We start from the raw sequence: 25,567 nt of genomic DNA on the forward strand, positions 1-25,567 counted from the left end.
TTGCAAGACTTCCTTTGTGCACAACCTAGCCCAGGTCCCCCACACTCCGTCCTGCGTTGCCCAACTCGCTGAGTTGGACTCCGACGTTGCGGGACCCTCTTCTGTTGCTCTGAGTTGACCGTCTTCCTCAGATCTTCTAAGTGCCTATTCAGGTGCTTCTGCGGGTGCTGCCTGCTTCTGTGTGGGCCCTCTGTGTTCCTGAGCGCCCCCTCTGTCTCCTACTCCAAGGGGCGACCTCCTGGTCCTTCCTGGGCCCTACCAGCACCCAAAATCCTCAACCGCGAATCTTGCAGCTAGCAAGGCTTGTTTGCAGTATTTCTGCGTGGAAACAACTATGCATCCTCCAGCACGCCGTGGGACATCTGACCAAAGGAGAAGTTCCTGGCACCTTCCATTGTTGCAGAATCTTCGGCTTCTTCCACCTGGAGGCAGCCCTTTTGCACCTTCATCCGGGGTTTAGTGGGCTCCTAGCGACCCTCTACACACTACACTAGGCCTGGGGTCCATTCGTGGTTCGCATTCCACTTTTGGAGTATATGGTTTGTGTTGCCCCTAGGCCTATTTCTCCCTATTGCATTCTATTCTGTTCTACATTGTTTGCACTACTTTTCTATTACTTACCTGATTTTGGTTTATGTGTGTATATTACTTACCTCCTAAGGGAGTATATCCTCTGAGATACTTTTGGCATATTGTCACTCAAATAAAGTACCTTTATTTTTAGTAACTCTGAGTATTGTGTTTTCTTGTGATATAGTGCTATATGATATAAGTGGTATAGTAGGAGCTTTGCATGTCTCCTAGTTCAGCCTAAGCTGCTCTGCTATAACTACTGCTATCAGCCTAAGCTGCTAGAACACCTCTATTCTACTGATAAGAGATAACTGGACCTGCCACAAGGTGTAAGTACCACAAGGTACCCGCTATAAGCCAGGCCAGCCTCCTACAGAGGCATATATATATATATTTTTTAATCATCAATTACATTTTAATCTTTGCTGAAGAAGATATGCCTCCAGATCAGAAGATAATTTTACTTCACTGTTTAGATCCTAGTGGTTTAAAAAATATATCCAATCATAGAAAAGAAACTAACAGAAGTGGGGTAAGTTGATGTTTTTCACCATTCCTTGGAGAATGTAGATGCTTATTTCCCCCCCCCCACCCAAATGCTCAACTGTTGGCAATAGCATATATACCCCCACCACACCCGTACGCAAGAGTGAATAAAGATCAAGATGGGTTCTCAACCCCCGAGGTTCTTCTCCCCCGCCGCCACCCCCCCCCCCCACACACACACACACACACACACACACACACACACACACACACACACACACACAAAAAATCAAATCTACGCAGCCAACAGGTTTCATCCCTAGAAGGGACTTAGTCAGGGGGAAATTACAGCTAGAATAACTTGCAACCATTCCTCAGCAGAGGTTCCAAATTATTCAGGGTCATGTTACTGACTCTTTAGTTCGCAAACTGACTCTCCTGATACATTACCCTGCTGTGCGTAGCCTTAGATCAAAGCAAGTTTGTTTTAGAAAAAACAAGGTTAAAATGAAGGCATCGATGATGATGTGGAGTCTTTATAAATATATATATATATATATATATATATATACACACATATACATACATACATAGAAAATAGCTTTATCTTGTAGGTTTGGGGTAATATGATGAATTAATGAGGGACCAAGTAAGAGTGCATGTGAATGATACTAGCATTCTAGATAGATTGTGGGTAAATGTAAATTCACTTTTGAAGGACAGCAGCTACAGAGAGCAGAGTTAAGGATTGTGTGCATTAGAGCAACTATTACAGGTCATGAGAACAAAAACTAATTTAATTGCTAAACTCAAAAATAGCAAAAGTTGTGACAAAAAGAATAAAGAGAAGGTAAAGCTTTAATTAAAAAAAAAAATAAAAAAAAAATAAAAAGTTCTAGGGACTATTCTAAAAGTCCCTCCATTGAGGATGTAAAGGAGTCTGGTAGGTACAATAGGAATTACAGGTGCAGGAGTCAGTACATTTGGGTCATTAGACGTCTTGTCCAGCACTTAAACAGACATGTTCTAAATGTTGGGTTATTGCCCATTTCACCAGGGTGCAAAAAAGGAGAAATGTTAATGACAAAACTAAAAGGTATGGTAGAGTAAAAAGTAGTAGTAATGACAGTGTCTTCAAGTGACTCTGGAAAGGACATTGACCAAGAGTTTGTAGTGGGCATACAAGTGGAAGTTCTTTGTGTTGCTGAGAAGATTATTATTATTATGTACAATAAAAAAATAAAAAAAGTTGTGCGAGATGATGTTTGATGAAGTCAGAATGCAACATGTAGCAGACTCTGGCTCACCATCAGCTATCAATTATGAAGCAGTATGGAAGGGAAGATTAGTGGAAAGTACTGGGAAAGGAACCAGTGCCTACACATACAACTAGAAAGATTCACAGGAGAACCTATCGAATTACTGGTGTATAGGAGGTTGTGGTTTGGATTTAAGGGCAGAAACGAAGTTTTAGGTTAACACGAAAGGACCTTCTGTCGAGAGTGGATGGATTTAAGAGCATTGGGTATAATATTGAATCCATATAGTCAAGAACCCCTTTCAAGTGTAGTGAATGATGATTTCATGGCTGTACACATGTGACAAGAAATTCTTGCTGTGTTTTTTGATACAATACAACAATTAAGTGGAGTTATACATAAATAGTATTAATAGACAAAATTGTAAAGTGTTGTGCTTAAAGTGAAAAGCATACCCATAGCACTAAGAAGAGAAGAAGCGGTTGAAATAATAAACTTCAAAACGCAGGTTATTACAAAGCCTGTAGAATCTTCAGATTTTTTGTTTCCCTCAGTAGTTGCATGCCGTGCCAATGGCAACCTAAAGGTTGTGTGTTGATGTGAGGCGGTAGCCTCTTTCTAGCCTTATTACCCCCACTTTTGGCCTGTTTGTGAGTATATGTCAGGGTGTTTTCACTGTCTCACTGGGATCCTGCTAGCCAGGGCCCAGTGCTCATAGTGAAAACCCAATGTTGTCAGTATGTTTGTTAAGTGTCACTGGGACCCTTCTAGCCAGGACCTCAGTGCTCATAAGTTTGTGGCCTATATGTGTTCCCTGTGTGATGCCTAACTGTCTCACTGAGGCTCTGCTAACCAGAACCTCAGTGGTTATGCTCTCTCTTTACTTTAAAATTTGTCACTAACAGGCTAGTGACTAAATTCACATTGGCATACTGGTACACCCATATCATTCCCTAGTATATGGTATTGAGGTTCCAGGAGATCCATATGGGCTGCAGCATTTCTTTTGCCACCCATAGGGAGCTCTGACAATTCGTACACAGGCCTGCCACTGCAGCCTGCGTGAAATAACATCCACGTTATTTCACAGCCATTTACCACTGCACATAAGTAACTTATAAGTCACCTATACGTCTAACCTTCACCTGGTGAAGGTTGGGTGCCAAGTTACTTAGTGTGTGGGCACCCTGGCATTAGCCAAGGTGCCCTCACATTGTTCAGGGCAAATTCCCCAGACTTTGTGAGTGCGGGGGACACCATTACACGCGTGCACTATACATAGGTCACTACCTATGTATAGCGTCACAATGGTAACTCCGAACATGGCCATGTAACATTGTCTAAGATCATGGAATTGTCACCCCAATACCATCCTGGTATTGGGGATGACAATTCCATGATCCCCCGGGTCTCTAGCACAGTACCCGAGTACTGGCAAACTGCCTTTCCGGGGTCTCCACTGCAGCTGCTGCCCACCCCTCAGACAGGTTTCTGCCCTCCTGGGGTCCAGGCAGCCCTGGCCCAGGAAGGCAGAACAAAGGATTTCCTCTGAGAGAGGGTGTTACACCATCTCCCTTTGGAAATAGGTGTGAAGGCTGGGGAGGAGTAGCCTCTCCCAGCCTCTGGAAATGCTTTGATGGGCACAGATAGTGCCCATCTCTGCATAAGCCAGTCTACACCGGTTCAGGGATCTCCCCCCCCCCCCCCCCAACCCTGCTCTGCTCTGGCATGAAACTGGACAAAAGAAAGGGGAGTGGCCACTCCCCTGACCTGCACCTCCCAGGGTAGGTGCACAGAGCTCCTCCAGTGTGTCCCAGACCTCTGCCATCTTGGAAACAGAGGTGTTGGGGGCACACTGGACTGCTCTGGGAGCAGTGCCAGCAGGTGACATCAGAGGCTCCTTCTGATAGGCTCTTACCTCTCTTGGTAGCCAATCCTTCTTCCTTGGTAGCCAAACCTCCTTTTCTGGCTACTTAAGGTCTCTGCTTTGGGGAATTCTTCAGATAACGAATGCAAGAGCTCACCAGAGTTCCTCTGCATCTCCCTCTTCACCTTCTACCAAAGGATCAACCGCTGACTGCTCAGGACGCCTGCAAAACCACAACAAAGTAGCAAGACGACTACCAGCAACATTGTAGGGCCTAGTCCTGACTGCTTTCTCGACTGTTTCCAGGTGGTGCATGCTCTGGGGGTAGCCTGCCTTCACCCTGCACCAGGAGCTCTGAAGAAATCTCCTGTGGGTCGACGGAATCTTCCCCCTGCTAACGCAGGCACCAAAAGACTGCAACACTGGTCCTCTGGGTCCCCTCTCATCCTGACTTGCGTGGTCCCTGGAACTCAGCAACTCTGTCCAAGTGACTCCAACAGTCCAGTGACTCTTCAGTCCAAGTTTGGTGGAGGTAAGTCCTTGCCTCCACACGCTAGACTGCATTGCTGGGTACCACTTGATTTGCAGCTGCTTCGGCTACTGTGCACTCTTCCAGGATTTCCTTTCTGCACAGCCAAGCCTGGGTCCCCGACACTCTATCCTACAGTGCACAACCTTCTGAGTTGTCCTCCGGCGTCATGGGACTCCCTTTTGTGACTTCGCGTGAACTCCGGGTCACTTTCCTTCCAAGTGCCTGTTCAGGTACTTCTGCGGGTGCTGCCTGCTTCTGTGATGGCTCCCTGAGTTGCTGGGCACCCCCTCTGTCTCCTCCTTGAAGTGGCGACATCCTGGTCCCTCCTGGGCCACAGCAGCACCCAAAAACCTTTACCGTGACCCTTGCAGCTAGCAAGGCTTGTTTGTGGTCGTTCTGCGTGGGAACACCTCTGCAAGCTTCATTGCGTCGTGGGACATCCGTCTTCCAAAGGAGAAGTTCCTAGTTCTCTTCTTTCTTGCAGAACTCCAAGCTTCTTCCAACAGGTGGCAGCTTCCTTGCACCCTCAGCTGGCATTTTCAGGGCTCCTGCCCACTCTCAACACTGTCGCGACTATTGTACTTGGTCCCCTTGTCTTACAGGTACTCAGGTCCAGAAATCCACAGTTGTTGCATTGCTGGTGTTTGTTCTTCCTGCAGAATCCCCCTATCACGACTTCTGTGCTCTCTAGGGGTAGTAGGTGCACTTTACACCTACCTTTCAGGGTCTTGGGGTGGGCTATTTTTCTAACCCTCACTATTTTCTTACAGTCCCAGCGACCCTCTACAAGCTCACATAGGTTTGGGGTCCATTCGTGGTTCACATTCCACTTTTGGAGTATATGGTTTGTGTTGCCACTATCCCTATGTGCTCCTATTGTAATTCTACACTGTTTGCATTACTTTTCTTGCTATTACTTACCTAATTTTGGTTTGTGTACATATATCTTGTGTATATAACTTATCCTCATACTGAGGGTACTCACTGATATACTTTTGGCATATTGTCATAAAAATAAAGTACCTTTATTTTTAGTAATTCTGTGTATTGTGTTTTCTTATGATATTATGCATATGACACCAGTGGCATAGTAGGAGCTTTATGTGTCTCCTAGTTCAGCCTAAGCTGCTTTGCCATAGCTACCTTCTATCAGCCTAAGCTGCTAGAAACACCTCTTCTACACTAATAAGGGATAACTGGACCTGGCACAAGGCCTAAGTACCTCTGGCACCCACTACAAGCCAGGCCAGCCTCTTACAGTTGACCTTTGTGGATTGAAAACAAATATCTTTGTTGATAGGTTTCCTCTGCTGAATATCCAGTAAATGTTATTGATGACCAAAAATGTTAAGTGGTTCTCCACAACTGACTAAGTCGGCATATCATCAAGTTTCCCTGCACAGGAAAAGTAACAAATTGACTGTTGAGAACAGTTTTAAACATTCTGCAGGAGAATAAACTTAATGCCACGACTGGCAAATGAAAACTTTCTAACCAAAGTGTCTTATCTAGGTCAAGAAAGTTATGAATTTGGGGAGGTTAATTTTTAATTACCTCCAGCAACTCTTTTTTTGGTTAACGCCAAAGTTAAGAGATAGCGAGTGCTTTCTTCAGCTTGGCAGAATTTTATACCTAGTTTGTGGAGAATTATGCCAGGGAAAAAAAAAAAATATAGGGACTAAGGTACTCACTCAAAAATATGTTTCAAACGGAGGTCTTCCAGATGCCAACATGCTTTTGAAATCATTTAAAAAGGGCAATATTTGTATTAATGCTTTTCACTTACAAGGTCGTGATTTTCAGCTTATTAGTATGGTCACCACTGATGCAAGCAACAAACGTTTGGGAGCAGTACAGATGCCGAAAGAGGGAACTAGTAAAGAAGGGGGTATTGTATAAGTCATGCTCCTCAATGGGAGCTGAGGAGAAATATTCCAACATAAGAAAAAGAAACATTAGCAAGTGTATGGGATTTAGAAGGATACAGGCAGTTTGCGCTGGGGGTGCCATTGGTTTTGAGATCAGATCCAAACAAAACTTTGGTAAAGGTGCTAACCACCAAAAACATTTTGAATGCCACTCCCTGCACTACACACATCTCTAAGGTGATTAGTTTTCAGCTAGGTAGTGGAATTGTTAGAGAAGAAAAATTGTAATTCATAAAACCACGTCTAGTTCTCACCCAGAGGAAATGGTTGTGTGGAGAGGTTCAATAAAGTCATTCAAATTGCATGAAAAGTAAAATTAATTAGGAAAGAAGTTTTTAAAATATTATGGATGTATAGGATAACACCTTACAGCAGCGTCACTGGTTTTAGTAATTATGAAGGGCAGGACACCATATACCGAGGACACTACCTTTGATGCCAAGAGCTAGACAAGTTGATTGGTTCCCTGAAGAAGTGCAGAAAATACAAGTAAGGTGCAAATCTTCTACAAGTGAAACTGCTATAAAAGACACAATGTGAAAGAAGAGGGTTTAAAGGTTGGAAACTGGGGTTGTGTCAAGAAGAGAGGTGTTGTGAAGGAGGACTTGGCTATCTTCACCTATGAAAGTGAATGAATAACACTGTAATTCAGCCAAATTGAGGGACAGCAAGATGTGGCGTGTTACGTCCAAGTGTAACGGTTATTGTACTCAGTACATCAAGAATGAAGACTGGTTGGATGAAGCGTGTTTTTGGCTGAGAGCAATGGAAGCATAGAAAAAAACTGGGATAGTGAACAACTAGGAGAATGTTGGTGTGAAGAGAAGTAGTCATGAAAGAGTAAGTGGTGGGAATGTGGGTTCCTACGGATCAAGGAATGAAATAAATTAATTTGAGCCAGGAGGGAGTGTTACTATGAACAAGTAGATGTGTCAGGGTTTTTAGTGTTCCAAAACATTTCCCAGAGTTTCACTGTAAGTGAAAAGTATGAAGACATTTTTACTTGTATTTTAATGTTGTATGAATTTGTTTTTTTTTTTTGCACATAGTTGTTTATTTTTTTGTTTCTAGCCAGGTTTAGTGAACTTAGTATAACTCTGTACAAGTTGAAAATTATTATTTTGTTGTTAGAAAACGAAGGTATGGGTATTACTTTTTTGGGTTGAGCGCACAAGCGCTCTGTCCCCGTTGTAATCTCTGTGGGCTTTAAACCACCCCATCACTCTCGTTGGTTCGTGGGCTTGCCTTTTAAAATTTGCTTGATTTCATTAGTGAAAGGCATGCATAGGTCATGGCTTTTCCGGTGTTTAAACCCTCCTTGAGAGCACCGGCCAACTAGTGAAAATATACGAGGCTCCATGTTTTCTGTATTGTTTCTGGACTACTTTTTCTCTTTATTTTGTAGGCAGCACAATCTCGCTGGGCACTAATCGAGCGCTTTTCATGACTCCCAGTTTAATTCTATTGTTTATCCTAGCACTCCTTCGCTAATTCAAGGTTTTACACTGCGCGATTGAGCTCATTTAAAAAAATTATTATAATGCAAAGGCGAAACTGGACCAGTCTTTTTGTTCTGATTAGTCACCTTCACTCTCATGGCGCGGCACTTTAAATCAGCTCCCTTATGTGAAATTGTATTATTTTCAGTTTAAGTGGCAAGAAAAGTCAGTTTAGGAGTTTGCTAGTAGCTCTAACTCGAGCAAACGAGAGACACATTGCATCGCAAATGCTCGTTGTAGAACGTTACTGTGTTATAGGCCAGAGGTCAGCAGTTCTGCGTGTTCTATTGTAGGCAGGACAGACAAAAAGGTCTGCGCGTCTTTGGGGCTGCATGAAATCTCTACGTATACACACCTTGTGTGCCCCTTCACTACAGTAGCAGAAATCTGGAGATACTATTAAAATCCTACATCCAGCCTAGGATGGAGGAGGATAATTAGGAACTAAAAATAAATTACAAGGTTCTCACTTTGAGAACAATGCTACATGGCCCCATCTGGTTAATTTCTTGTAACTATCCAAAAGAAGGGAGTGAGGGTGAGGGGATTAGGGTGGCAAATATGTCTTCACTACTTCCGGTACCCAAAACATCATTGAACCATGGAAAAGACTTTAAGGACGTAGGACCTTCATCCACCAATGGTGCATGCGTCATCGTAGGGTTCTTCAACATTCAGGACAGTCTCCATGCCAGAATGGGTTCACTAGAAGAGAGGGTGTTCTAGGAACTTTTGTTTACAGACGTTAATAAGTGGAAAAATGGGATCCAGTGTAATATCAGCTAAAATTATCTGAAGGTCAACTTACATTTTATTAAGTGTGCCACATAGAAGGTGAAAAATATATATTTTTTTAAATTAAATCTAAAAAGCAGAAGTTAGGAATAACTCCATCTGTGGACCAACGTTTTAACATGTTTCAGCCAGCTTTAAAGCCTAACGGGATCAGTGGCCTTCTCTAGGACAGTGGACATTGCAACACTCACAATTGGTGGTAATCCCCCATGCAACAATTACACAACATTAGCCCCATGTTCCTCAACAACCGCATCAAGTTCCATAAGCGTTCCAGACACCTTTGCTCAGCTGGACTCCTAAGACCCCTAACATTTGCAGAACTGGCGGAAGTGCATTCTCCCAACTCCCTCCTTAAGCCTGGAACTACCAGCCCCTGCACATCAGAGCCTCCTCCTTGGTTTTTTAGCAAACTGAAGTCTGGCTTTTCACCTACCCCCGGCTCAGCCAGCCCTTTCAGCTTCCCGCTTTCAGCACTAGGATATCCTCCCAGGTGAGTTGTGTGTGATACAAATACATATAATATAGGTGGTTGAGGGTCCCCAAGCCCTTTCTATTAAAGAAAAATTCCTGGAATACAGGTCTTCTTCAGGATTTCATTTTTTCTTTGGGTTCCCAATAGCTATTGTTTAATGTAATTTCTTGTAACATCTACATTGAGACCTATGGAGCATAATTGGCTAGATTTTAATTCTGCACATCAAGCCCAGAGGCAGGACTTTCCACGAAGTGAGGAGCCCATCGAGGAGGCTAGCCCTAGAAAGACACAGTTGACAGACCTGTATTAACATTAATTCATCAGAGCTGATGCAAGTAAGGGAAAGATCCTGCAATGATCAATACATGCTGTTGGATGGCACAGGCATCCCTTGCACCACAGAGAAAGCACTGGTCTCAGTACTGGCAATCTCAGGTAGATCTCTTACAATCACTAAACTCCTAGGCATGCTGCCAGATGCTCCTGACAACTGCACTTCCATGCTAGGTGCTTGGGTTGCAACTGATGACATACATGTGCCAACCAGGAGCCTTTGACTCTTGTCCAGGTAAGTGGGAGTGGTGGATTGTCTTAATTTAATAATAAACACCAGATCATTTCCATCTGCTATCACTAGCTGTTGAAACAGCGACTAAGCAGGATGTCCCCATAGAAAGCTGGCTTCTTTCAGCAACAACCACCTACCCGACACAAAAAGGAACAACCAGACAAATTAAAACAGTCTAAAATGATTATTTTATCAAAATGTGCAAAGGTACATTTGATATACTTGGAATGCATTACACAGAAGCAGCAAAGGCAGAATGTGTTCTTTCTACAAATCAGTCAGCTGTGCCGCCCATGACTGAGCGAGGGGTGCAGGATCCACAGGTTCAGAAGTAGCTGATCTCATCATGCTTGGCCTTGGACGTCTGACAGGCAGAAAGCTGGGGTGGCTGCTTAGTATGTGGAAGGGGTTGGTGTACACGCAGATGTATGTATGACTCCGAGCCAACACGAACCTGAAGGAGGAAGAAGGATGAGTTAGAGCAAGTACAGGAAAATAAAATACAATGACATACTTTTACATGCCCTTATTTGCCCATTGTAGGAAGCTGGCCTGGTCTGTGGTGAGCACCTCTGGCATGGGTACTCGCAAACATTTTCCCAGGGGCCAAAAGGTTTGGCCTGTGACGTGCCTGGGGGCCGCATTGATGCCAGGGTGGTGGCAGTAGGGTGACTAGGGGGATTGGTGGCAAGGTAGGTGTAAGGGAAGCAAAGGATATACATCTAGTGGCTGAAACAAACAATGGGAAACCAGAAAACCTGGAATGAATCCCAGCTTACCCACTTTTCCAAATTGTGTGATCCTAAGCAATTGTTTGTAACTTTCTCTCCTTTTTCTGCATTATCACATTTAGGATGACCTTGAAATACACAATTCATGGTGTGCGCTGCACAAAACCTGCTTCTATGATTGATTTAATAAACTATGTTGTTTATGTATGATAGGAACCCAGGCCACCCATAAAGTGCACATACCAAGTGACTTGCCTCTTTAATTTACTATTGGTGGTGTTCTCACGGTAAGGGAAATAATTAATATTTCCAAATTTATGTTTGAAAACTATCACTTTAAAAGGAATACATCTCAATGCACTGATAAAATAAATTGTACTATGGCGGAAATGTTCTGCATGTTAACTAAATACACTTAATTTTGAAGAGAATGTCTTAGTTTTACACTTATGCTGCAAGAGGTCTTTAAAAATGAAGGCGTTTCTAAAGTTAAGTGCAGGAGTCCGTAGTTACTTCCTTTCTTTAGCACCAATAACGTTTGAAATAAATGATTGTGTGTGCATTTAATATTTTTGTTAGTGCAGAGTCGAGCAAACAGCTGCCCAGTGCTCCTGTTGCCTCAGGGACCGCATGTAAAGGTCAGAGGGGCGTACTTTGAGTATCCCTGACCTAGGGTGTTATCACCTTATACCAGGTCCAGGGATCCCCTATTAGTGAGGTGTAGTCAGTGTCTAGAAACCAAGCTCTCTAGAGATAGCTGTGGATGAACAGCCAGGGATTATCTAGGAGACATGCAAAGCTTATGCAAAACCACTGTAGTCACACAGCACTTACACACATGAAAATAAAAGGTACTTTATTATGGTAACACAATTACCAAAATACTATATAGGCAATACCCCAACTGGAGGTAAGTAAACACACTATTATCTGTACATTAGTAGTCAGGAATTACCGAAAAAAGTAATCGAAAACAGTGAAAGCAATAGTAAGTACTGAAGGCCCCGGGGTAGGGGGGGGGGGGGGGGGGGGGGGGGGGGGGGTTGGGGGGGGAGAGAGACAATACCATATACTAAAAGTGGAATGCGAAGGTTGGGCCCTCACCCAAGGTAGTGGAGTCAGTAGAGGGGAGCTATAGGAACGCCAAAATATAAGTACCAGAGAGCCCCTAGCGACCAGGAGAGAAGAGGTAAGTACCTGGTTTTCCCCAAACCCACCAAAAGGACTTCAGAAGAGGATTTTGCAAGACCCAGACAAGACTTCAAGAACCCAAAGGGGGATCCTGGTAGAGGAAGAACTGTAAAGGAAGGGGACCAAGTCCAGTTCACGGAGTGTCCAGTGGTGGCATTAGCCACTACCCACCCGTCTGTGCATGCAGGACCAGGCAGACGGTCGAAGAAGACAGTCGGCAGTGCAGCACTGGAGCAACTGAAGAGTTCTTGAAGGGATGCGGTCGACGTCCCACACCGGAAGAAGGATTGTAGTCCGTCAATGGTGTGGAAAAGCCACCAACAAGCTTTGGCAAAGGCAAATGTCTCGGAAGAAGACATGTGGAGCTGCTGGGGACCAGCAAGGTCCAGGAGGACTCAACCCAAGGAGGGGAGACCTGGGTGACCCTCAGCAGGGAGGAGGGTCACAGGAAGAGGAGGCAGCACCCACGGGCAGCAAGCACAGGCGTCGCGGTGAGACCCACACAGCACACCTTAGGAGTCGTCGCAGGAGCAGCACACAGAGGGCTATGCTTCGCAGGGAAGAGTGCAGGGGCTACACGGAGCCTGAAGATCCTTTGGAGGCGATGTCAACAAGTCTTGGTAGTTGCAAGAGTCGCAGTGTACAGGGGTACTGTCCTGCGTGGAGAGACAAGGGCTTACTGTCTCCCAAGTTGGACAGCTGTTAGAGGAGACCATGGGGACCACTCCAGACCACCACCCGTGATGTAGGATCCACGCAGCTCTGGAGGATACGAGATCCACACAGCCGGTTGCAGTTGGTGCCTGCGGATGCAGGGATGGGACTCCTTCACTTCAAGGAGGATTCCTTCTTGCTTCTCGTGCAGACTGAAGACTTGTCACCCTCAGAGGATGCACAACCAGGGAAATGTTGCAGTTGCTGGTAGGAGCTGTGGAAACAATGTTGCAAGCAGAGTCTTCGCTCCAGATGCAGCTTGTCTGTTCCTGGATTGTCCAGTTGCAGTTCCAGTGGCCAGAAGATGAAGTAAACTATGCAGAGGAGTCCTTCTGGAATTTTGCACATCGAATCAGAGGACCCACCCAAAAGAGAGACCCTTGCTAGCCATCGAAGGAAGATTGGTCACCTAGCAAGGTGACCACCTATCAGAAGGGGGCTGTGACGTCACCTGCGTGACCTGGCAACTCAGATGCTCCTAGAGGCCTCTGCACATCTTGGATTCAAGATGGCAGAACCAAGTGGCCACGTTGAAGGAGCTCTAGGCACTACCCCTGGGGTGATGGACAGGGGAGTGGTCACTTCTCCTTTGTCCAGTTTTTCACCAGAGCAGGGACCGTGGGTCCCTGGACTGGTGCAAACTGGTTTATGCAAGGAGGGCACCAAATGTGTCCTTCGAAGCATACCGGTGGCTTGGGGAGGCTACCCGTCCCAAGCCATGTAATACCTATTTACAAGGAAGAGGGTGATGCCCTCCTTCTCCCACAGGAAATCCTTTGTTCTGTCTTCCCCTGCTTGAGCTGGTCAAGCAGCAGGAGGGCAGAAACCGTTCTGTGGGGTGGCAGCAGTATACCAAGGGACTTGTCAGACCATATAGCTTGGGACCGGCCAAGTCCACATGTACTAACCTTCCCAGGGTGCAATCCTTCCTTGGTTCCAGTGATGATAGATTCCATATGCATGTGCTAACTAGACTTCACTCTGAATATTGGTAAAAACGGTTTTGAAATCACTTCGTGCAACAGTGAATATGGATTTTTTTAAAATCCATAACAATAGCCAAATAGCACTCGAGCTATACTTGGCAGAAGAGGTAGTTTCCACTTGCAAGGATTCCCAGTGTCATTCCCAAGTATTCGTACCCAGTTCTCTAAATGCGCATGTCAAAGCCCAATAAAATAATGAATTACTGGTGTGCCTGTCCAAACACTTTGGCAATAAATACTTCAGTCAGAGTTTTGTTAGGAGCAGGATTGTGAAAACACAGCATCTCGTTTACCTATTCTTTGAAAGCAGTGGGCTGAGATAGGGAATTTCAAAAGAAACCATAAACACCATCTCAGGGAAACTTCAACAGATATGCTGTTAACAATAAATACTTTTACATCCACAGCCCCGTAAGGAGCAGATATATAGGGCCTAATTTAGACCTTGGCGGACGGGTTACTCTGTCACAAACGTGGCGGTTATACCGTCCGCCGTATTACGATTTCCATAGGATACAATGGAATCATAATACAGTGGTCGGGATATCGGTCATGTTTGTGACAGAGAAACTCTGTCTGCCAAGATCTACATTAGGCCCATAGTCTACGTTCAGTGCTCTCCCCAACCTAACTAAAGAAGAGAGCTGGCTTACTATCGCTATATAAAACACCCGTCCATCCTCATGTTTAAAAGCTGGGTCACTGTCTACCTTGGGTTACGCAACTTTTTTTCTTTAAACAATATTTTATTGTCATTTTATTTTAATACATTAATAATACAATTATAACTTGTACAGTAGTCCACATTAATTATTTCCAACAGTTAATGTACTGTTCCAGTCTACGGATAGTACTTGCCTGAGCGTATTCGTGGTCTATGCAGCTTCTCAATAGATATTCACAATAACTATTTACATGATGGTGGTTAGTTAAGGTAAATGCTCCTAGTAGGGTGGGTTAAGGACTAGACAGCTGGGGACTGGAGTTCTCTTGTTAATTTTAAACTCCGCTGTCTACTCAGGGGTTATTGGCCGTGTGTGTGTGTACCTGGGCTGGATCCTGATCAGAGTTATATAGTGTCGCTCACTCCCTTGTGGCTGTTGCCCTCCTTGGCTATCCTACGTTCTGTGCTAGGTCCACCAATCTTCCCCTTCTGTTCGTGGTGCATGTTTATGTGTTCTGGTCTGTCTAACTACACTTGGCCAGATAGCGACGAGGAAACACAAGGAGAGTAGCCGAGACACCATCTCGAGATTCCCATCCTCTTAATATTTCCTCCCATAAAGGGGCAATGGGTTTCTGGTGCAGTCCCCTCAATTCTTTGCGCTCCAAGACCTGGAGTTCCGCTCTGGCCCATTTCGGGACTTCAAGTCGCCAGACTTCTAATGGGTGGGGGGGGGGGGGGGGAGGGAGCTGGAAGCTTTCCAGTTTAGTGTTATTTGTCTCCTGTAGAGTGCCAGTGCCAGGTCCAGGAATCTGTTAGTTACTGCACCCAGCACCAATCCCGAATGCAGTCCCAACAAGCACAGCGACGGGGTCTGCGGCAGTTTGACACCCAGTGATTTCTCGAGTTCGCCCAATATCACCTCCCAGGCCCTCCGGATATCCGGGCAATGCCATAGCATATGGTCCAGGTCTGCATCTAGTTTGTTGCATCTGGGGCATGTTCTGGGGTCTCCCCCATAAATGATGTTTAGTCTATGCGGTGTGAGATATGTTCTGTGCAAATAATTAAATTGTATATATCTTAGACGTGTGTTCCTAGTTACTGTCCTAGGGTACGCCATGGCTTTCTTCCACTCAGCCTCTGTCAGGGTATTACCCAGTGCCCTTTCCCATCTCTCACGAAGGGCTTGGAGGGGGGTAAGAGTGCACTCATTTTGGGCCCTGTACAGCTTTGCGACCAGGTGGGTATCCTCGCCCATAGTCAGGGGGATATGTATGATATTGTGTGTCTCTGGTTCTGCATTGATCGTTCCCCAGTTTATTTTAATACGGTGAGTCAGGAGTTGGTAGGTTAAGAACTGCCCAGTCGGTATTTGATTACTTTCGACCAGATCCGTGAATGATCTCAGTATTCCTCCCTGAAAGAAGTCTCCAAGAGTTCCAACCCCTTTACTCGCCCATATCCCTAGTCCACCGCAAGTCCTCGATCCGTCCAATGGGTCAAGCACCAGCCACTGTAATGGAAGGGCCGGGGAATATGGTTTACCTATTCCCGTTCTGCGGGAGCATCTCTTCCAGCATTCTAACGCTGTTTTCAATAATGTACTCTCTACTTTGCACTTCACTGTTCGGGCTAGCATGAACGCCAGCATCCGATTTCCGCCACTCCTCCCGCCTGCGGTGAGCTCCTCCGTGCATCCTCTCCCCGCCGGCCATCCGGCCACCCACTGCAACTGACAGGCCAAATAACAGGATTCAAAATCTGGCACCCCGAGACCCCCACGATCACCGGCCTACAGAGGACAGGGAGCGAGGCACGTCTGCGGCCTCCATCCCATATAAGCTCTCAGAGTAGGGTGTTTAACTTGTGGAACCAAGTTGAGGGAATCACTACTGGCAGATTAGTAAAGAAATACAGGAGGCGTGGGAGCATTATCATTTTTGATAGGGATATCCTAGCTGATATGGTCAGTTTCAGAGATCTCCAAAATCCCACTGAGGAGCGGAGCGCTCGGACTGCCTTACCTATGTTACCCTTGCGTAAGTCTCTTAGGTCGTGGAACACCTGGATGCCCAGATATTTAAAGGTGCGTGGGCCCCACACAACGTCCGGAGGGCACAACGATGGGCGTACTCCGTCTGATTCCATTGGGAAGACAAAGGTCTTACTTCTATTTAATCGGAGTCCTGAGAGGGCTCCGAAATTATCTAGCTCCTCTAGTGCCCAGGGCAGGCCTGTCTCGCCCTCACTAAAATATATTAGGACATCATCTGCGTAAAGTGAGATAATATTTTTAGTTTGTCCTAGCATTATACCCCTGACCAAGCCGGCGGAGCAGAACTGGGTGGCCAGGGGCTCAATAGCCAGGGCGAACAACAGAGGGGACAGAGGACATCCCTGCCTAGTGCCCCTGTAAACTGGATATGCCTTCCGGTCTTCACTCTCGCAAGGAGGGATGCATATAATAGGTCCACCCAGCGCACACAGTTGGTTCCCAGTCCCATGCTGAGCATCACTGTCCGTAGGAAATCCCATCTTAGGGAGTCAAATGCCTTCTCGAAGTCTATCGCCAGCAGGGTTGCACCCGGGGGCTTCTCAGTGTGTGGCATGTGTAAAATGGAGAACAGGCGCCTCAGATTTAGGAATGTGTTCCGTGCTGGAATAAAGCCATTTTGATCCTGGTGTATCAGATTAGGGATATGTTGAAGGATCCGATTGGCCATAAGCTTACTGAGGATTTTGAAGTCACAATTTAGCATTGAGAGTGGGCGAAAGTCGGTCACCGATAATTCACCTGTGTCTCCCTTAGGCAGGGGGGATTACCAGAGCCTCCCTCAGAGACGGGAAGTATACCCAGTTGGAATGCCTCTGTAAATGTTTCTACCAGTCTGGGAGCTAGCAGTGAAGAGTACTTTTTATAGAAGTCCATCGGCAGCCCATCAGTACCTGGGGTTTTCCCAGCTGCTAACTGTGATATGGCTTCTTGTACTTCTTCCAGGGACACCGGGCCCCCAAGACATCCCTGTCACTATCTGTCAGTGTGGATGTTGGTAACGGGTGTAGGTATGCATGGACCTGCTCTAGTTGGATTGGGTCTGGCTGCCTGTATAAAAAAGGTATAGTACCCTGGGAAAGCCTCATTGACTTCTCTAGGTGCGTGGTGAGTCCTCCCCTTCATGTCTCGCACATTTACTATAGGTGCCCCTTCGCTTCCCGGTATCACCAGCCAGGCCAGCATTCTCCCAGATCTACCCTCTTCTGCTTGTACCGAGGCCCAGTATCTTCGTGCGCTATGTAATCTTAATTGTTCTTCAATTCGGGAATGCGAGGACCTAGCTTCTTTTAATCTGTCTTCCTCGGTTTCTGTACCGTTACTGTTACTTTCTACTTCATGGATGGTCTTTTCTAGCTTAACCAGCTCCCTCTCTAGTGTGCGCTGGATTCCAGCCGTCTGGCTCATGCATTGGCCTCTCACTGCTACCTTGAGGGTTTCCCATTCTATGCCCCTAGATGTAGCTGATCTGGCATTAAGGGTAACATGATCTGTTATGTGGGAGCGGAGTGACTCTCTGTATGACTGGTCCTCCAGGGCCGACAGACGTAATCTCCACAACGGAATGGGAGGCCTATCCTCAGTTGCCTTCCATACCAGTAATAAGGGGTTATGATCAGACAGGGTGCGACCTAGGTATTCCGCGTGAGTTACATTTTGTGTAGCCTGTGCAGAGCATAGGATTCTATTTATCCTAGTGTGTAGGCGGTGTAATCTAGAGTAGTACGAGTAGTCCCTGTCTGTCAGGTGTTGGGCACGCCAAGCGTCTATCAGTCCCCAACTCAGCATCCAATCTTTTTATGTGTTATCGCCCCCTTAAGTGGCAGGGTGGAGCGGTCCATGTCCACATCTACCACACTGTTGAAATCTCCTCCGATGAATAATTCCTCCCCGTTTCTACGTGTAAGATGTCTAGACAATTGCTGTAAAAAGGGATTTGGTCCCGATTGGGGGCGTAAATGCTGCATAAGGTAGTTGGTACACCGTGTAGGAGGCCCCCCCACCATCACAAACCTACCTTCGTTTTCAATTTTGGTGGATGTAACCTCAAAAGGAACCCCCGCTCTTGTCCACACTAATGCTCCCCTGGCGTAGGCGGAGTATTTAGTAGCGAAGATGTGACCCCTCCATCTGCGCTTCAATTTATCAATCTCATTAGCTGTGAGGTGGGTTTCTTGCAGCAGGCCGATATGTACCCCCCTCCGTTTCAAGTACGAGAGTACATGAAATCTCTTAGAGGGCGAACCCAGTCCCCCGACGTTCCAGGTCAAGAATGAATAACTAGCCATGACTGTGTGTGGTGAACCACATTGTTCCCCCCTTCCTTCCCGTGCCTTAGTTCCCTACCCGCCTCGTTAAGTTTAATGTGAGTAAATTGTTACCTCAGTGCCACCATCAAGGAACTAAATTGTAAACCCCAACGCCCCAACCCCAGGGCACCTCTCAAACTGGAGGTTGCCCAGTTAACATTGCAACAGTGCAGTAATAACAAGTCAGTTCGAGTTCTCGCCATTCCGATTGAATGGCCGAGAAACCGGTTGAGGGGGTGGCTGCGAGGTCGTCGAGGCCTCTTCAATAAAGTATTGTTATCCTCCAGTGCCAGTCGGTAAGACACTTATGCCAGTTCATCCGATGTTTGGGGGTCACTCTAGGGGCGTCGCCGAGGTAGCTAGAGCCTCCTTCTGAAGAGACCGACGCCGCGTTCGAGTCTTTTGCACTATTGACCTGCGAGGGCGCACTCCCGCACACCGAGGCCACCGCATCCAGGGCCTCTATCTTCGCTGACTCTCTCTGGGCCCTGGTTGGCCCCAGCGATCCCTATTGCGCTGTCTCTTCTTACCTCTGCGGGCGGCTCGTCCGGGTTGTTCGTGGCGGCCCGCCGTCCGGCCCCTCGACTCCAACCATTCCCATGCTTCCTCTGGCGATTGTAGAAACACCATTTTGACATCCAGGACCACTCGTAGTTTGGCCAGGAAGAGGAGTGAGTACTGGATCCCCTCCTCGCTGGGGGCTTTTTTCACGGACAAGAACGAGGCACGTTTCAACTGGACTTCCAAGGTGAAGTCCGGGAATAGCGTCACCGCACTGTTTTCAACTTCAAACGGCACGCTTCTCTGGCTCTACGGAGCAGACAATCCCTGTCCCTATAACGCATTAACTTCGCTACCACCACCCGCGGTGGCCTCCCCGGCACCAAAGGTCTCGAGGGGACTCCGTGTGCTCTCTCCAGAGAGAAAAAGGCTGTAAGGTTATCCGGTGCCACGACTGTGCGTAGCCATCCTTAGAGGAATTCCACCATGTCGGAACCTTCCACTCCCTCCGGAAGGCCCACCACGCGAATGTTGTTCCTGCGGTTCCTGCCTTCTGCATGTTCCAAGCGGCGTTCAAGGCGGTGTACCCGGTCTGTCAGCTGCAGAACTGAGGCTGCAAGGTTTTCGTGCTTCGGAGTGAGCTCTGCTATGTCTGTCTCTGTAGCTTTTACTCTGCCTGCCAGTTTGGTGTGATTTGCCCTCAGCAACCCTAGCTCCACTGCCACTTGGTTAATGTCTTGTCGTAAAGTTATTTTTGTGTCTTCAATGGCCCCCAGGATCTTCTCCAGGGTTGCAAGGACCGTTGGTTGAGCGAAGTCCCCCATGGTTTCCTTCTGTTGTGTACTTATAGGATTACAATGCAATGTCTTGCTTCTGGTCTTACCCTTGGAAGACATTCGGGACTCGTGTTGCTGTGGGCTAGATGTAGAACAGGGTGGTGACCCACTCACCTGCTGGACCCAATTGGTCTGATCTGCAGCCCTCCGGACCGGTTGCCAGAATTTGCAAGCCTGGTTCCAAATCAAGTGGTCTTGGAGAGGTGGGTCCTCACGGCCCAGGCCAGCAGGGCCTTCCAGCGGCGGTACCATATCTGTGCTCGTTCGCGGCACCCCTCATCATGCCTCCTCTCCCTGCGGCACTCGTATTGGACCCCACCAGTCGAGTCGTCACTCCCCCGGGGGCCACCAGAGGAGTTCCCCGTCTCATCTGCAGCTAGCAGCACGCAGCTTCAGTCTCACCCGGAGTCACTCACTGGCGCTCGGCTCTCCCCACCTCTGCCCAACTCTGCTCATGCTTCGTAACTCCGGTCCGGTCCAGCCGGAGCCTTCCCGGTGGGCTTCCCTCTGCCAATATCAGCGGACGGGTCATCGGCCCCCCAGGAGCAATCAGGGGAGTTCCACGTCTCTGCCGCAACAATCAGCACGTAGGCTTCCCTCCACCGGACTCGGCAGCCTGGTCGTCGCTCCCCCGGAGGCAACCAGGGGAGTTCCACACCGCAGCAAGCGGCACGTAGCCTCAGCCTCACCTGGAGTCACTCACCAGCGTCCAGCTCTCCTCACCTCTGCCCAACGCTGTTCGTGCTTCGTAACTCTGGTCCGGCCCAGCCTGGGCCTTCCTGGCCAGCTTCCCTCCACGAGTCTCGGCGGCCGGGTCGTCGCTCCCCCGGAGGTAACCAGGGGAGTTCCCTGCCCCAGCCACATCAAGCAGCACGTAGCCTCAGCCTTAGCCGCACTCTGGGGTCACTCATTGTCGCACGGCTCTCCTCTTCTCTGCCCAGCGCTGCTCGCGCTTCGCAACCCCGGACCTGTCAAGTCCGGGCCCACACACTCGCCGGGTCAGGTCACCCAGATTTATCACTGCAGTTCTTCCAATCGGCCCGGTTGTCTCGGCGGCCAGCCCGGCTCTGCACTTTCAAGATCGTATCCCCGGCTCCGGGAGGATGCTGAGTTTTATTGGGTCCCACCGGCCTCCCTCCGCAGGTCTCGGCAGCCAGGTCGTTGCTCCCCCGGGAGCCGCCAAGGGAGCCCCGCATCTCATCTGCAGCAAGCAACAAGTAGCCTGAGACTCACCCGGGGTCATCCACCGGGGTCCGGCTCTCTTCGCCTCTGCCCAACGCTGCTCACGCTTCGTAACCCTGGCCCGGCCCAGCTCTGGATAACGCTCGCGTTGGGTCCCGGTCGTATGGGTTCGTCTTGCGGCTCTTCCTCTCGACCCGGTGGTCCCAACTGCCAACCCAGCTACGCAGCTTCAGGATCGCACTCTTAGCACCCTGGAGGATGTTGATTTGCTCAGGATTAATTAAGGCCTCGACGGAGCTCTGATACTAAGCGTCCGCCATGTTGGCCCGATCAGCCACGCCCCCTGGGTTCCGCAACCTTTACATTGATAGGCCACTACATTAAGGAGTTGGCTCACTGTCAACACTGGGTCGGCAACCTCTACATTAAAGAGCCGCTCCCTCACTACATTAAAGAGCAGGCTCACCATCTACATTGGATAATGCAGCCTTCATATTTAAAGGACACTCCCTCACTACATCAATGAGCGGGCATGCTGCCTCAGGAATGGGTGTTGCTCCCCCTCTAGGTTAACAGGTGAGCTGACAAGATCATGTGGTCACTGCATGAGTCTCCATTAATACCAATGTAGCTGAAAGACCTACCATATAAACACACTGAAGTCCACTCACCTTAATGAAGTAGTTAGTTCCAGCAACAACCTGAGTCTTGTACTCAACAGCGACAAATTCATCGTAGTTCTCCCCAGAATGCTTTTCCGCATCTGCCTTTAGCTAGAGGAGAGACAAAAAAACCTGATGATACAAAGCTTAGATGGAAGCATGGCAGGATGTAATAGAACAATGGTGGGGAAGTTTTCATGGGAACCTTTGAATGGGATATACACAAATAATCACAATCTCTTAGACAGGCAGCTCTATGGCAGTGATGCGTACAGGTGACCAGAATATGTGCATAGGGACAGGGGAGCCTTCTGCCATGCTCTGCGCCATCCAGTGTGGCGGAGGGCGAAGCAACACTCCATGCTACTTCATTTAATTCTGCCTGAAGACAGCTTACACCCCTTGAAACTCTATAAAACATATACATTCAAAATAAGTACTGAAATTCAAATACCATTGTTAAACTTCCATTTACTTATTTAAAAAAAATGTTTTTTTTAAATGCACTATGAAGTGTATAACCAGTCAAAAATGTTTCATTGTTCTAATGACTTTTTATTTATTATTCAAAGTATAGGCTGCCATCTTTGCTTCTGACTTCAGATTCGCCAGATTACAAGAAATCAACTTTCATTCAAGTTACTTTAAGGAGTGTATCCTAATTGTTGGGACCATAAGCATACCCTAGCCCCTCCCCCCCCTGCACAGTTTCTAGAACATTTAAGAAGTATGCTCTTGACAGATTTTCAGTTATAACAAAACATAACTCTGCCCTGCCAAGGGAGTACAACCCTTTCAAACAGTGGGATGTACACACAGTCCATCATTAATGTCATTAGGTCAAAATCTACCACAGCTGTCTGGTTGCTAAAGAAGTCTAGGGAGCATTCTAAAAGCTGGCCTAAGAATGCATTTCGCCCATTGGTTTCGCAGTTTGTAACTCATTTTTCCTTGCTTCCTATGTAATGGCTTTATTGGTTTTAAACTCTCCGGGAGGTCTTTGTCCCTCCCGTGAAGCAGAGCCTATTTACTATATTCTTCCAGATGTGCTTGTTCTCCGAAAGCAGACCTGCATATTTTGTTCTGATCTTGTCACATCTGCTAAGCATTCAAAGACAGAGGACAAATGTCAGGCTATGTCTTGCAGGGAGCTTGGTGTTTACTTTTCTTTCTCCGACTTCAAAGTGAGGATTTACTTGACAAGCTGGGGGTGTGACAGGAAAGGCTTTTTTTCTACCACACAACAAACAATGATATGTCTGTAAATGAAATGTCCTAATTCAGATATATTTGCAAGGCACAAATGAAGCATTTTTTTGTAATTCTTAAGCGTGCTGGAAACATAATACAATCCAAACAAATCAGTACACTGGTTGATGCCATTTCCACACATTGTCGCCTGTGCACTGTTTAGCTTTATCAGTAAAACTGTATGTCTGTGCAAATGTAAATGGTAATTTCAGCTGAAAATGTGTTCTCTGTAATGGCAGTGCACAACCACACCATGCATATTCCACTCTAGGACACTAACTTTTAGCCATGTTGTGCAACAGCGCGACTACCGTTCAGCATGGCTATAACACATTGACAAAGCTAATATCACTTTTGTGAAGGTGAGACCTACTTGTGTTGCCAAAGCTAGTTTTACTCAGATCTAGCACAGGACACAGAGCACACTTGTTAATAACCACAGAAAGAGACTTTACAAAAATCTGCAGGGAGCAAAAGATTCCAGAGAAGAATTTGGCCCTCGTTGGAGACTTCTACTGAGGACCTGCATCCTGAAGTAGGGGAACTGCTAAAAAACTTAATTTATGTTAGATCTATGAAGGCATTTCTACTGTATGTTAAAAACCTGGAGCAATTAAAAAACACCCAGTGTAAATCACTTCACATTTGGCCAGGCGGCTTTGTGATTTGGATAATGGATGCCTCTGTTGTCAACTTGGTTAAGGGACTAGTCAAAAACATGTACTGAGAACAGGAAGAAGTCCCCTAACTTGCCTCTGTTAACCTGTCCCGAAATGTTCAGCTCCGTCAGGAAAAGTACAAAGAGGACAGTCTTTTCTATTTGTACTAATATGTGAATAGTTTCGTTTGAGATAATGAAAGAGTATGTTCAAGTACAAAATGTTACTTTAAGTACTCAAAAATGCCTTTGTGAATACACCCCCCCCCACCCCCCGATTCGTGAAACCGGTTGCAAAATACTGTGGCTAAATAATTATTATTTTTTGTTCTTGAACTTTTCCTGCTCTTGGTACCAGCAAGACAAGAAGGGCAAAGTCAACAACAAGGACTTTTATTTGACCAAAATACAATGTTCACAAATATTGTTTTCTGACCCAGCCTTTTCACTTCCTTACTGAAAACAGTAAGAACTTCCTCCAACTGTTTCTTCAAGGGCATCTCTGCTACGTTTGAGAAAGGAGAACACACCTCCCTGTGCACCATACTAGATATATATATATATATATATATATATATATATATATATATATATATAGATATATTATTTTATTTTTTTTGTGGTGGGAGTGGACAATAATGTCTGCCTTAATCTCTACCCGATCCTGCTGCATCACGCGTGGATAACTTATGTAGCTTGACTGCGATGTGTCACTTTCTAGCAGAAGTAACTGCACTTTGTTGTGCAACATTGGGCACCTTAAAGAGCACCCTGCCGCTCCACTGGAAAACGACAGATTGGTCCAATGCCGCTTGCTAGTCCGTCAACAATGGTCAACATCGGTCTGAGATGGCTTGTGTTTCTGTCTGGAGGAGGCCTTCCTCAGCAGTTAAATGACACAGCTCCTTTTGGAGAAGAACCAAGGGAGATTTGCTTATGCCTGATCTCGGTCTAGAGTATGCAAAAAAAAAAAAAAATGTTGTGGCTAAGATTAACTTAAGTGAAAGTCCACCCCCCATTCTAAGGTAGCCCATTGCGGCTGGTGATCTCAAAGCCAATTTGAGACAGTTAGGCTGAAAGCCCTACAAACTGGGTAATGTCCATTATTACTTTAATGAAAACTATCCGAATAGGCTCATGAATTAGGATAAATACTTACTTCATTCCATCTTACAATTTACTCGAGAGATGAGGCGTGGACCAGTGCTGTGTATGCAGCAGGCATTTCAGTAACAAAAGTTACTTTTGGTGCAATGTTTGAACCGAGGGCAGGAAGGGAGACGGAACACTTCTCTAAAACTGCAGACTAGAACAATGTTAAATTGCCAACCCTTTCATCCGCAGAGGGTTTTCTTATTTTTAGTTTATTGCAACTTAAGTTTTAACATCATACATGCCACATTAATACATCATTGTGAATCTCTTTGCACATTACATTAGTAGAGTGTCAGAATCAATGAGGCCTGGTCTCACAGCTACAGCTAACTTCACAGTTACTTCAAGTATCAACATATTAACGATGTTTCCCTCTCCACTTCCATATTTGATCTTCACCTGTCTCTTCTCCTCTTTCCTCTCAGTCGAATCTGCGCAACTGGTCTACAAGTACGTAGGTGTATTCAACATCATTCCTCCAGCTTCATTGTTAGCACTGGGGTTGCCCGCTTAAGAAGTTATAGTCAGCTTGTCAATCAAGTATTGGAGCAAGTAGGAGTCTAGCTACCACCAAATGTCTCTGGGTTGTGAGCTGGGAGCAACACCTCCGCATAAATCTCCAGATGATCTTTACAATATATTAAATTGCGCATCCAGTCTTTGCATTTGGGCACACCCCCTTCCCC

The 25,567-nt window shown here is 46.6% G+C and overlaps 1 protein-coding gene across 1 annotated transcript in view; it reads right to left on the reverse strand.

The window, feature by feature from the left end:
- Positions 1–10,154: 10,154 nt before the first annotated feature.
- Positions 10,155–25,567, reverse strand: part of LOC138248812 (cystatin-B-like) — a 28,456-nt gene continuing 13,043 nt past the window's right edge. Inside the window, exons 2-3 of the mRNA XM_069202729.1 lie at positions 21,827–21,928; positions 10,155–10,439 (exon numbers count right to left, since the gene is read on the reverse strand). Coding sequence (XP_069058830.1) covers positions 10,311–10,439; positions 21,827–21,928 — 231 coding nt within the window. The 3' untranslated portion in view covers positions 10,155–10,310. The remainder of the gene's footprint in view (positions 10,440–21,826; positions 21,929–25,567) is intronic.

This window comes from Pleurodeles waltl, chromosome 8 (assembly GCF_031143425.1).
Source record: "Pleurodeles waltl isolate 20211129_DDA chromosome 8, aPleWal1.hap1.20221129, whole genome shotgun sequence".
Lineage (NCBI taxonomy): Eukaryota > Metazoa > Chordata > Amphibia > Caudata > Salamandridae > Pleurodeles > Pleurodeles waltl.